This window comes from Paracoccidioides lutzii (assembly GCF_000150705.2).
Source record: "Paracoccidioides lutzii Pb01 unplaced genomic scaffold supercont2.16, whole genome shotgun sequence".
NCBI lineage: Eukaryota > Fungi > Ascomycota > Eurotiomycetes > Onygenales > Ajellomycetaceae > Paracoccidioides > Paracoccidioides lutzii.
The window spans coordinates 331,424-344,279 of NW_015440962.1; the positions used below are offsets into that span (position 1 = coordinate 331,424).

General features: G+C 48.6%; 4 protein-coding genes across 4 annotated transcripts; 1 reads left to right on the forward strand and 3 right to left on the reverse strand.

Annotated features, from left to right (window-relative positions):
• Positions 1-2,478: 2,478 nt before the first annotated feature.
• On the reverse strand, positions 2,479-4,095 carry PAAG_05925 (hypothetical protein; the record flags this gene model as incomplete). Its single annotated transcript, XM_015845726.1, has 5 exons — positions 2,479-3,064; positions 3,175-3,317; positions 3,377-3,601; positions 3,707-3,811; positions 3,892-4,095. The coding sequence occupies 5 exons, from the start codon at positions 4,093-4,095 to the stop codon at positions 2,479-2,481; spliced, it is 1,263 nt and encodes a 420-aa protein (XP_015699952.1).
• Positions 4,096-5,130: 1,035 nt separating this feature from the next.
• PAAG_05926 (hypothetical protein) lies at positions 5,131-5,759 on the reverse strand (the record flags this gene model as incomplete). The annotated part of the gene is made up of 3 exons (XM_015845727.1): positions 5,131-5,279; positions 5,354-5,481; positions 5,662-5,759. 3 exons carry the CDS (start codon positions 5,757-5,759, stop codon positions 5,131-5,133), a joined length of 375 nt encoding a protein of 124 aa, XP_015699953.1.
• Positions 5,760-6,499: 740 nt separating this feature from the next.
• PAAG_05927 (hypothetical protein) lies at positions 6,500-8,550 on the forward strand (the record flags this gene model as incomplete). The annotated part of the gene is made up of 6 exons (XM_015845728.1): positions 6,500-6,703; positions 6,772-6,842; positions 6,926-7,039; positions 7,147-7,229; positions 7,305-7,682; positions 7,763-8,550. The coding sequence occupies 6 exons, from the start codon at positions 6,500-6,502 to the stop codon at positions 8,548-8,550; spliced, it is 1,638 nt and encodes a 545-aa protein (XP_015699954.1).
• Positions 8,551-10,775: 2,225 nt separating this feature from the next.
• Positions 10,776-12,689, reverse strand: PAAG_05928 (hypothetical protein; the record flags this gene model as incomplete). The annotated part of the gene is made up of 1 exon (XM_002792094.1): positions 10,776-12,689. One exon carries the CDS (start codon positions 12,687-12,689, stop codon positions 10,776-10,778), a length of 1,914 nt encoding a protein of 637 aa, XP_002792140.1.
• Between the last annotated feature and the right edge of the window lie 167 nt (positions 12,690-12,856).

Below are 12,856 nucleotides of genomic sequence, written 5' to 3' on the forward strand. Positions count from 1 at the left end.
GATTGCAATTCCCATTCCTTTTCGTATTTCTTTTTCATATCTGCATTTTACGTAGCATTTCCTTTCTCTTTCTCAGAGAGCTTGTCGCCTTATTTATTCCTCTTCCTAATTCCATATGACCGTTCTTCTCCAAGTTATCTCCGTGGCCGTCCGTATAGCTACAGAGGTCATTTCCTGTCATCTACCCCTTTTGCGCTATGTTTTATATTGTACCTGTACATACATATATATATATATCTCTATACCATGATCCATAGATGCTATGGCTGCTATTTCCTGTAGGGTGGTACATCTCCTTGAATACGCAGACGTTCGATAGATAGATATATCTTCATAAGACCATCGCGAGTCATATGTTGGGCTGTTTTACCTACTTCACATTCCCTACAACGCATACGTTCATTCAGCATTGTGCATTCCCATCCGCCTGAAAAGTGCTACCCCGTTCAACCTTTCCATTGATTCCAAGGATGCTCGTTAGATTCCTTCTTGCCGTGTGAATACATACGCTACTTGTTGCTTTCCAGGGCCTCTATATCATAGAGCGAGAAATGCACTGGAAGCAGCATGGGCATTAAAAACTACGATATAAAATTGAGTGGGAAAGCTTTCCAGCATTTCCCAACACCCCCCATCTTGTTAAAATTTTTGATCAGTCGAAATGAATGCCCTCGTTAACGGTTTTTTTTATATTTAATTGTCTATTGATTATAATAGTCTGCTACTGTTTCGGTACGTTAGAAGAACTACAGTCTGCGATACACACTGTGCCTGGGACCCGGGAGAACAACAAGTGACAGTAAAGAATATTCGGCCTTTATATTTTAGTTAGTTGCGGGCGGGCTTAACCCTAAAGTTTAACGCCCACTCTCCAAGTTCCACGGTTTGACCGCGTGAAGCCTAAATCGGGCTAAAGATTTAGGCATCACCAGCGCCAATCTTTAACTAAACTTTAGCATCTTTGGGGAAAACCTTTATTCGACCTCAATAACGCTGGACCCTATATTCATTTCCACGCTTATTGCTAGTGATATAATGTGACACACGGAGCTTTAGATAGTAAGTGGAGACTCGAGATAGAAAGCGTACATAACGTGTCAAAGCTTTTTGATACATTTTATATGTAGTTCAGCAGGTGTACATTCCATGAAGCTGCGGTTTGTCGAGATATGCTTTTAGTGCAGTGTTGATTCATCTCCCATCTGTGGCCAGAGCGAAAGGGGAGGGGGGTTGATATGTGATTTGAATGGGATTTCAGCAGAATACGATGAAAAAGTCCCTAGCAGCAGCTGAAGTGGCTCCGGCCTCCCGCTGTGCAACTTCAGCGCAAAGCCAAATGGGATTCAAGATCCATAAATCCTCGACCAAAAAAGCGGGAGAGATCGACACGGCACACCGCAGAGAAATGTGGCGCATTCACTCGGGGGATCTTCCAATAGGGAACGCAGATGACCGGCGATCAAGGCGCAGGCACTTTGAAGGCATATTCATCCTTTGCTTCTGGTGGTGACAACGCGCCCACAAGGAAGATGCAGAGAGCCGGGGGGAAGGGGCCCAACGTCTTGGACCTGATGGAAAGAAGTGTCCTGAGAGCTGCAAGTGTGAGAAATATAGTTACTGTCAACATTATATTCAGACACTGGAATTGAGCAACCCATTTTTTGTAGTATTTCTATGCCCGTGCAGCTTGCTTGCATGCATGCATGCATGGTGATATTAATAGAATAATGAGACATGCCTTCACGCCTCTTCTTCCCTCATAGCCTCCCCAAAACAACAATACTCCAAATAATTCGGATTCTTTCTTCCAATTAACCGATAGCAGCTGCTAGGTCAGCATGACTCTATGCATATACACATGCAACGCGGTAAACCACAGGTGCAAAAGCGCCTTGGGACATAGTTCATCTATCCAGATCACAGCTTATTGGAGCAAGCATTTGCCGCTGTCTTCTTCCGACAACTCAAATACTCTGCTCGTGTTTTGGCTCTTAAAACGCATACTCCGTACAAGAAAAAATGATATAGGCCAGTCATCGAAATTTTTCGGCTTGGGTTTGGATTTTAAAGGGAAAAAGTACGGTAGATAGGCGTGCACTGTCAATGACGTTGCGATGTGATAGAATAAACATTTAACTTCTTGAGATGAGGATAAATAGTTGATGTTTCAGGCCTGTCCTATCAAATATAAATTAGGCTGGAGAAGAAATTACAAGAAACCACAATAGACGCCAGGAGACAATTACCTTACATTCCCGTTCCCTAAAACTATTGCGCTGTATAAATTTCCCAACAAGATCATATCTTTTGCATGACTCTTCCATTCGTTAGAGGTATGTATGTACCAGCACAGCCAAATTTCATGATCTGCCCAATAACAGTGACGAGGAGAAACAGATAAACCACGTAACCAGCAACATGGAGGAGAACATGGGGATGAATCACTAGTTTCCAGAACTAGCTCTCCCCGACTGATATTTAGGGGGGGGCAGGATCTGTCTCCCGCTCCGCGGACTTCGAACATTCAACATTCCAATTGACATCCTTTTTAATAATTAATCGATTGCTGTCGTCACTCTCCAAACTGGGATCATCCCGTCCCTGGCTGCTATGGCGAACCGTTGCGGTGTAGCTTATCTCACCGGCTCCTAATGGCTGCTTGGCCCTAGGAGGGGCCCTGGGGAGTGGTGAGGATGGCGGTTGGGAGCTGAGATGCATGGTATTTGAATTACTCGCCCATGGGTTTTTGAACTTGGGGAATTTTACGGATGATGAGATCGTAGAGAGAGTGTGAATGTCGCGACTGGATTTGCGGTTAGGGCTGCTTTTGCTTTTGCTTTTGCTTTTGTTGTTTCCGCTATTGCTACGGGCCCTGTAAGAGGGTTTGCCCGTGTCTTCGTATGCGGCCATGAAGGGCTTTAGACAGGGAATAGTATTTGCCATGATTCCATAACTTAATTCCAGCTGCAGGCAAATTGTGACGTAGGTGCCCACCAGCGTATGATCTGGAGAGTCGAGCATTTTCTCTACGTAGTGTATGTGGAAGGATGCCGGGAGTGCGACCCTAGTTTAGATTAGAATGAAGGTATGTGGTGAATGGTTTTAAGGATTGGGATGCGTCTTGGATACTTTTATATCCGAACGTCAGCAGATTGAAATTCCAGCGCCACTTACAGCAGACGGGAGCTAAACGCCAGCACAACAACTACTTTCCGTATCATCGGCATTTGGACGCCAGCCACAAGGAAGAAAGATACAATTGCCAAACCGAATTCGGTGATTATATCAAACGCCCCTATAAATTGCCAACGGGGAAACTGTGTAGTCGAAGTAGTTAGTTACCATACCCCTTAAATAACTCGATGACATAGCTTACCATCGAGCGACATTCTGATCCAACATCCGTCCATGGCCGAGCATGGTCGCAACCCAAGGCTATTAAAAACATGGATATCACTGCCCAGATGACCGACGAGCAGACTAGGCCCCATACTACAAAGAGATGGTTCCGGCTTGGTGATATCCGTAAGTAAAACATGGCAGCCGAGCTTTTTGAGACGCAATGAGTGAGGATAAATAACATATCCGCTGCATAAGTTGCCTACATCGAATCTCTTTCAGTCATCTTGCTTTTTCGTTGAGATGGTACATTCACAGAGATTTTGCTCTTCGTTGAGATGGTATATTCACAGAGATGCATGCATACCTTCAGCAAAGGTATTTGATTCTGTCCCCTCAGAAGCTCTTCCGACTTTCCCCATCCGTAAGCTATCTGGAGGAAAACGACGGATGATTGGGTGCAGAATAGGATCTGAGACTATGTTAGCTGAGCGCTATTGACTTATTTATTTGCTTGCGGTGGCTCGTATAATGTCGCCAAGGGTATCTCACCGTCGCCGCTAGAAGAACATAATCATCTTTCCTCACTACATGCCTGGAATACTGCACATATGCACGGATCCCCAAGGAAACCAGCGCAAATCCCAGACACAGAGCTGTGATTATTGCTATGAATCCACCACGATCGTTGTAAGTGTCTGCCGCCAAAGGTTCCGAAACCCCTGGCGGCAAAGGCCTCAATATGCTTGTCGCCATGCAGACATAGGGTTTGTTTGAGCAAAAAAAGGACAGGAACCCGAGCTTCACTCCGAAATATATGGAATGAAAATATCAACGCGAAGGAAGTAAAAACAAAGCCATCTTGGTTTATAACAGAGGTGGCCGATTGACGGGTCTTCGGAAGAAACGACCGTACATCCATGATGCGCTTCGTTTGGATAGCCAAAAGAAGCCCGGATAGTGGTAGGACAATATATTAGAAAGTACTCCTGGGGACCTAAACATAGCAGCAGGTGTTGGGTGTTACCATTAACAAGGATTCTATTTTATTGCATCAAGCACACCCCACAGAGAGTTGTCGGGAGAGTCCGCCTTTCATTCGGGACAAAAGAGAGTCCCGCAGCCAATGGATCCTCCGCTAGAGCCTCGTGATGATGCTGCGATGAGGCTGTAATGGACAACATCTCGGATGATCGTTGCATTCGTGGAACCTCGAAGAGGCAACCTTCGGCAAAGAGACACCTCATTTGGCAGTTGGCTGGCGAATGGACGACGGATGCGCGAATGATACAGCGCACAGAGTACAGCGTCGGCCGATCTTCCTCTGCCCTCCGATAACGCAGTTTAGACTGATCTCGATCATCAGATGCTCAAAATAGAGGCTGCGATGAGTGAAGTGCAATTTGTTATCGATGCTTGATTCTCGATCTTTTGACTTTTGATTTTCGACACCCGCTGCGACGACAATTAAATATCCAAAACCATATGGTGCACACACATCTCTTCGTGTAGCTACAAATCTCCATCAGGTTTGTCGCTCATTTGCGAGTGGTTGGCGGTCGGGATGGCTTCTTCCTCAGCCCCATGTGCTTGTCCCGGCATTGGAGAAAAGAGGATGCAGCGCATGTTACAAAGTCGGCTGGTTTAACCAAACCTGGCTTGCAGATTTTCACTGCCCCGGGCAAGTAAACTCTTGGGGGGATTTTCGCTTGTGGTGCCAATCAAGCCGGTCCCTTCGATGTTATCACAGGTTAAGTTGACCCTGATCGCCCACCCATGTCTAGTTTCTGCCTAACGGCCTGGTCGCGACGACTCGGATCGCCGTCGTAGAGTCGTTGGACTCTGGTGGGATGGGATCCCCAGCGCCTCATCTCTGAAGATGTAGAATCTCACGGCGAGTTGATACAGCGGATTTGTCGAACATTTTAATGTCCTCCCAACTGGTTAGTTAACTGAGGCTATAAACGAGTGATGATAGCCCCGTCAACGCAACTCAACCTCTGTCAGTTCTCACAAGGATGCCTCACAGTGGCAAAGCCGACTTTCAGCCTGCTGGGCCTTATCTCACGAACTCTCTGGAATTCGGGTTCGGAGGGTTGCAGAACAACGTCATAATGCTTCCCTGTTTCTTGTTCGGGACGTCTTTATTATGGTTAATTGCTTCGGATGGGCCGTCTTCTCTTCTCCACACGTACTCTCACCGTGCGAGTCTGTCCCGCTGCCCTCGAGACATCCATGGATGGATGCACTGATTCGTGGCTTGCGGGGTCAAGATCGGAGCACAAGACAAAAAAGCAATTACATACATACATACATACATACATTGCTGTTCCGGGTGTTGTTTGGCCCTCCAAGAGAGTGCTTGACTCGAGGGAACTCTCTAAACCCTCTGTACCCGTGTGGGACCTCCCCGAATGCATTGCAGAAAGATAGTTTCATCAACCAGCAACAGCTTCAACATGCGCATCCGCACAGCAGTCAATGCTGCTTAAAATCCCCAGCGCAGTTCCGGGCCTGCAAGTCCCTGATCGCGTTAACCCCGCTGTGACGTGCATTCAATAACCCGAAACCCGGCACTACAGAGCGTGTCGAAAGCCACCCACCCCTTAGCTAGCTAGCTAGTTGCTGTGTTCCCGGAGACAGCGGACAAACATATCCCATACTGTATGCGTTTATTGCTTTTCCTTTTCTGCGCACATTTGGATATCCGTTGCCTTTCAGCGTCCCTGTTGCTCACGGGCGTTTGACAGTTGTCGCCTTCTACGGGGTAAAGAAGGCCCCTTGGGAGCCGTCATTCTCCCTCGTGGCCGGAGTCGCACATCGTCGTGCAGCTTGCATCGCACATTTTCCTATTCGGGGCTTTCGCCCCTTTCCCAGGATACCTTACATTTCCCTCAATACCTCCCTTCGTTCGTTCACTCACTCACTCACTCATTTATGCTATGCCGTTTCATTCCTTCGCGCTAATTCACGTTGGCAGCGCGAGGCCTTCTCCCTCATCCCGAACCTCTTCCACCCCTCCTTTTCCAGGCGTGGTTTATTCTACCTGGTGACCGTTTGGTCACTATATATGCCTTCCCTGCAATTCTTCCTGAAACGCATTTCTCATGTGCAACCGGAAACACCTGACTACTCCCTCTGCAATCCACTCTTAACGACAATGGACGCTGCCCCAGATGGAGTGGCTCAACTGTCTCCCCCTAAAGGCTCGCCCAGGCAATCTGTGCACGAAGCTCCGGGTCGGTATAGTATGGATGGTATCGAGGAGGCCATTGATGATATTGACGGCAATGGCATAATGCGGGGACATACCAAAAATGACCGAAAGGACATGAGTCGCATGGGCAAGCGACAAGAATTGATCGTCAGTCCCATCACAAAATGTCACAACCAGATATTTGACGTCCTAAACTGACATTTTGGGAGGAGTAGAGAAGCTATCGTCCGCTTTCTGCCCTCAGTTTTGCGCTTATCCTACAGGCTACGTGGGAGTTTATGTTGATGTAAGTCCTATGGTCACCATCTTGTTCGTTGTGAAACAGGAATGCGCAATATGGATTGAGCCGACTGATGTGAATTTTTCAAGATCTAATACCGAGGGCCTTAAAAATGGTGGCCTTGCCGGATTATTCTGGTCCTATCTCTGGACCTTCATTGGTTTTGGTTTCGTGATATTCTCTCTTGCAGAAATGGCTTCCATGTAAATACATAACCATTCCCTTCGCACCAGAAAATATACTTTTTTTTCGGTATTCGTTTCACGAGGATGCGCCACTAATTTCTTTTTCCGTTTCTTCTTTGATTAAGGGCCCCAATTTCTGGAGGACAATATCATTGGGTATCGGAGTTTGCGTCAGAAAAACATCAGAAGTTCTTGAGCTACGTCACTGGTCAGTTAAGATGCGTGGTCAAGGTATCGACTCAACATACTGTGATATATGATGCTAATCTAGTATTGGCGACAGGATGGTTGTCTGTTTTGGCATGGCAAGCCGGTGCGGCATCTGGGTCCTTTCTGACAGGTAACATTATCCAAGGACTGCTCACCGTCAACAAACCAAACTATGAATCTACCGCTTGGAGGGGTACCCTTCTTGTATTTGCCATGGTGGCCCTGATCTATGTTTTCAATATATGGGTGGCCCAGGGCCTGCCCATGATACAGAATCTTCTACTTGTCATCCACGTCTTCGGTTTTCTGGCAGTCGTGGTCGTTCTGTGGGTTATGGCTCCCCATCAATCCGCTAAAGCCGTGTTCACAGAATTTAAAAACGGCGGAGGCTGGCCAAATATTGGAGTAAGCGTTCTGATCGGACAGCTTTCAGCTATATACGGAAGTTTGAGTACGCTTTCCCTTCGCCCTCCTTCTCCCAGTGTTTAGATCATTCCTCCAATAAGCAGATTGAGCTAAAAGGGACAAAAGGCGTTGATGCAACCGCCCATATGGCGGAAGAAGTTAAAGATGCGGGTAGAAACGTACCAAACGCGATTGCCTGGGGGTATATCACGAACGGAATACTCGCCGTCATATTCATCGTCACCTATATCTTCTCCATCCCGTCCGTTGACGACGCGCTGAGGGACCCTTCAACGTTCCCATTCATCTATGTATTTCGCAACGCAGTGTCAACGAGTGGGGTAAACGCACTCACGAGCGTCATTCTCATCCTAGTAATCGCAAGCAATATCTCCTTCAATGCCTCCGCTGCCCGCCAAACGTTCTCCTTCGCACGAGACAAAGGCCTCCCATTTTCCAGATGGCTTTCCGCTGTCCATCCAACAAAACACATACCGGCAAACGCCATATTGATTTCCTGCCTTATCAGCGCGCTTCTCTCGCTCATTAACCTTGGATCAAGTGCCGCATTTCACGCCATCATCTCTCTCAACGTCGCTGCTCTCATGGCTACATACGTTGTCTCAATCAGTTGTGTACTCTATCGCCGCCTTACATGCCCGGAGTTGCTGCCCCATGCACGCTGGAGTTTGGGCCCCGTTTTTGGCCCGATTATCAATGCCATCGGCCTAACTTATGTTGTGTTCGCGCTCTTCTGGTCGTTCTGGCCTGCTGACAGGCATGTCACTGTGAACAATTTCAACTGGAGCATTGTTATATTTACCTGCGTGGTCGCACTTAGCCTCGTAATGTACTGTGTGCAGGGCGGGAAGACGTACACGGGGCCTGTCACTACGGTAATTGGCAGGTATTGATTGTAAACGGCGTGCAAGCATCAGGGTGGAGTTTTACTTTTGCTATCCACGGCTGTCGCATATGTAATGTACCTTTCTCCCTTTCCCAGAATTGTTGTTTTCTGTCTTCATTTCTCTGTGGTTTTACTTCACTCCTATTCAAACTGGCCATGGGAGTTGTGCTCGCTTCTTCTTTTCTTTCTTTCTTTCTTTCTTTTTTTTTTTTTTTTTTCAAAATGATACACTATGTTGAAAGACCTCATTGAAAATGTTACAGCTAACTCCTAAGACTTGTAAACATAAGCATTACGGTCTGTCTTTTGCTACCACGTACAGTTTCCTATCAATTCAGCAACAGTCGTATTTGGAATATGATATTTTGTCCCAAGAGATGGACAGTCGCCTGGCTCAGGGGTGTACTGCATGGCGTGGCAGGGCTTCTTTTCTCCTTTCTGCGCCCCTCTCGACTATTTGGGGGTTGGGGGCGCTGGTGGACCCGTGGACAATATACAGTTCATACCTACCTCCCTGGCCATGTTTCACTTGAAGAGCCGTATACGGAGAACCGAGCCAGATGATGCCAACAGGTGAAGTCGTCGTCCAGCTTAACCTCGGGAACACTTTAGCTAGAACCGGGCAAGGGTCAAGTCTTATTTTATAACGTAAAGCTCAGCGGCCCCACTTGGAAGCCGTCACAGCTATGGCCCTAGGGAGCGTCAATCACGCCCACAGCCCCCCTGAAGGTTAGCGTTGTATCACTCCACACCAGGTTGATATACATCGTACGCTGCCGATTGTTGATGTCAACATGGAAATTGAAGCCCACTTTTGAATTATAAGAAACATGCAAACGACCCGGCTACAGGCTGGCCTGTGGTACGTGGTGAGCCAAACGGACGTTAAGTTACATACCCAGCAGAATCAGCACCTCTCCGACTCTGCCGATCAAGCGTCAAGAAACTATGTAGGGATTTTCGTTGAACTGCTGCAGAAGCAAAGCCCGATAAAATTGTTCTACACAAGTGGCTGGATAATCAGAAAGCCCAAATAATAGTCCAGATCAGCCCTGGAGGTCCGTGTGGTTGCTCAGGCTGATATATTTGCCCGGGAACCTCGATGACGGCGAATTACATCCGCCTCCGGCCAAAAAGTCGGCGAGTCAGAACCAAAAAAGAAACGGTATGTGGCGTTATTACAAGGGCAGCAAAGTGTCCCCTGGTTGTGATGAAATTGGAGCAACAAATAACTAGGTAGCTACCCTGGTCATGGTCATTTTGCCAATTATCAATCCGGTCATCACCAATGTCCCAAGCAAGTTTCTGATATCTCTCAGATCTGCGGGGAAAGAGAGGAGACGTGAACTCAGGGCGCAGGTTCAAATCTCCTTCAGAGCAGCCAAAAGTCTGCTCATCTTATCAGCCACAGGTGTAGCTAATTGCCGCCGCCGACTGTAGTTGACAAATGTAATAGATCTTGATGGATATGATAATATTTTTCTTTTTTTTTCCTTTTTTTTTCTTTATTTTTTTCCCCCCCCTTTCTTCTTCTCAATAAGATATTAAAATATTATTCCACGACGCCAACACATCAATCATTCTCATGTTTCGTTCCAGTCCAAGGCGGGGTCGGCCCATGCTCACTGTCCAGTCTTGTTTAACATTCTTAATGGTGTAGGCGACTGGTTGGCTTATTTGCCAGGAATATAAGGATCAGAAAGCCGCAGCAGCGACCCAAGCAATTAATGAGCGCGTGGGGAAGATAGATTGTGCATACGTCATCAGGTTACTGAGTACATTGCTGAAGTGGTGAGTGAATATAGCTGTATATGACTCAGGATAGATAGTGGTTCAGCAACAGCTATTCAGGTAAACGACGCAGCCTAACAACTCGGTGCGGTAAATTTTACCTGTGGTTTTTGGATAACTACATGTTAAGCTCAGGTCAGATATCTGCCTTCCCTGCATTAAACTAAAATGGTAGGTTAGTATTAAGTATCTGAACAGAGAAGTATCTGGCAGACGGGGGAGGATAGTCGAGGTAACATGCTGAGAACGTACCAAATCATGTCCACATTGCGCTCTCCACCCCCTCCTTACTCTGATAAGCGTAAGAGCAATAGGACAGATGAAAGCCCATTTGAGAAGAGAAGGGGGGGATAAAGAATGAAACGCCTATCCAAGAATCCCCGCCAAAATACAACATTACATTTAACAAACACATAAGACCCCCTCTCCACCAAATTCCAATCACCCCAAAATCACCGACATCCCATAATCCGAAAACCCCGGATTCCCCAAAATATACCTCAACTCATTCACACGATCCTTCACAATCATCTCCTCAGCCTCCCACCGCCTCCGTGTCATCTCCTTCTCCTTCACCCTACGAGCACCGCCCCAACCCGCCCACCACGAAGAACCCTTACCAGCCTTGTCCAAACTCTCCAACTCCTCGTTCTCCGCCTTAACAAGCAACACCCGCACCATCTGCTTCCAATTCTGCAGACCGGCCTTGACACAGTCACGGCAACGCTGATGCGCGTCGGAATGGTTTATGGACAGGCTATTGTTGCCGCTGTTGTTTTGCGCCGCGACCGAAGATTTAGAGGAGGAAGTGGAGTTAGAATTCACTTCTGCTCCATCTTCATCGTTAAGCTGGAGAATGGTGGTTTCAGCCAGGTCCACAGCATCCCGCGTCCATGCCAAGCCGTGCTCTGGCGATGAGGAGGCGAATATGATCTCGCCGATGTACACCATCAGGCCGGCGTCTTCGCAGACCGTGGAGAGGGAGCGCGTGGCAGGTTCGTTCCCGGTCCGTGTCCGCAGAGGGTATTCTGGGGGTGTGAGAAGGGAAAGGATGGATTTCGAGAGGTTGGTGAGCAGGGACTCGTCCTTGGATACTGCAGGGTGGATTCTTGGCTCGGTGGCAGTGGCGGTGGCAGTGGCACTGGATACCGGAGCCTGAGCTTCGGGAAGAGCCCTACGAGCTCTCAGAACTGATACAAAGACAGATAATGCTGTGGATAAGTTGCCAAGGCGCACTTGGTGGACCCCCAAGGCCGTGGAGGCCCGTAACAGGTTATCCGTCACATATTGATTCCCTTGCTCTTTCAGAACACCAGTCTGTATATCAACAACCTGCTTCGGGTCCACGCCTCCAGGCAGTCCCGCTGTGGCGATATCCATCGCCCACGCATACACATCTCCAGCCGTCTTCTTCAGCCCCTTGAAATCCAGCCAATCCGCATAAGCCAGCGCTGCATCGAGTTTCTGATGCGTCCCAAACCCCTTCGTAGTTAAAATCTTCATGTAGAACACCTCAGGACTCTGATAGGCCGGCACACAATCCTCCTCCTTCAACATCTTGGTCGTTCCAGGGAGAAGCTGCGGCGTCGCATTCGACGGGCCAAGCACACACTGCGCCGGCCCAACCATCTGCTGCTGCTTATCCTCCATCCACCCGTCCAGTTTCTCCGCCGCCCCCCCAGCCCCCATGAGCGCCTGGAAATATCCAGTCGTCCACGCCTCACTCATGCCCGTAATGTCAATCCCAGCCTTCCCGACGCCCTCGATCAACAACCCGCCTTCCTCCTGCTCCTTCAGCCCCTTGCCGTCGATCTCAGGATCCTCCAATCTCGCGAGTAATTCCGTGTACAGGTTGCCCACGCTCGCCCAGCTCGTCTGAAGCTTATGGAACAGCTCCGGGTGCTGTGTGGCCCGCGCGGTGCGCAATTTCCAGCGGCTCCAGAACGTCCATTCGGGCGGGGTGGGGAATATCCGCTCGTAGCTCTCCTGTGTAAAGCCCATGCGGATCACGAAGAGGAGCATTATGGCTAGATACACGCTCAGGACGAACTTCACGACCTTGTATATTTTCTGGTAGTAGGCTTTGCGTTCTGTGCTGATGAGGCGGGGGATGTGCAGACGGAGAAGGGCGGCATTTAGGAGACGGTTGGAGGCTGCGGGAAGGGGACAGGCGGCAGCGGGGGAGTGGAGGAAGGGCAGCTGGGGTCTGTGGCGGGTCGTTGGGGAGGTGATGAGGAGCTTGGGGCTGTTGATGGTGAAGAAGCGGGGGTTTGAGGGTTGGGGTGGGCATCCCGGTGGCCGCAGTGGCCGGAGGAGATGTGGCATCCGTCGTCTGGGGAGATATGGGAGGAACATACTGGGCGCAATGATATGTACCCCGCGGTGCAACGAATTGCGGAGTCGCAGAGAGGAGGAAGATTCGATTCGATGGATGAAATTGCGGAGTTGGAGACTCGGAGTGTTTGTCTTGTTTGCATTTGGCCTCCAGCCTGAGCCGAGCTTTAACCTACTACGATGTATTT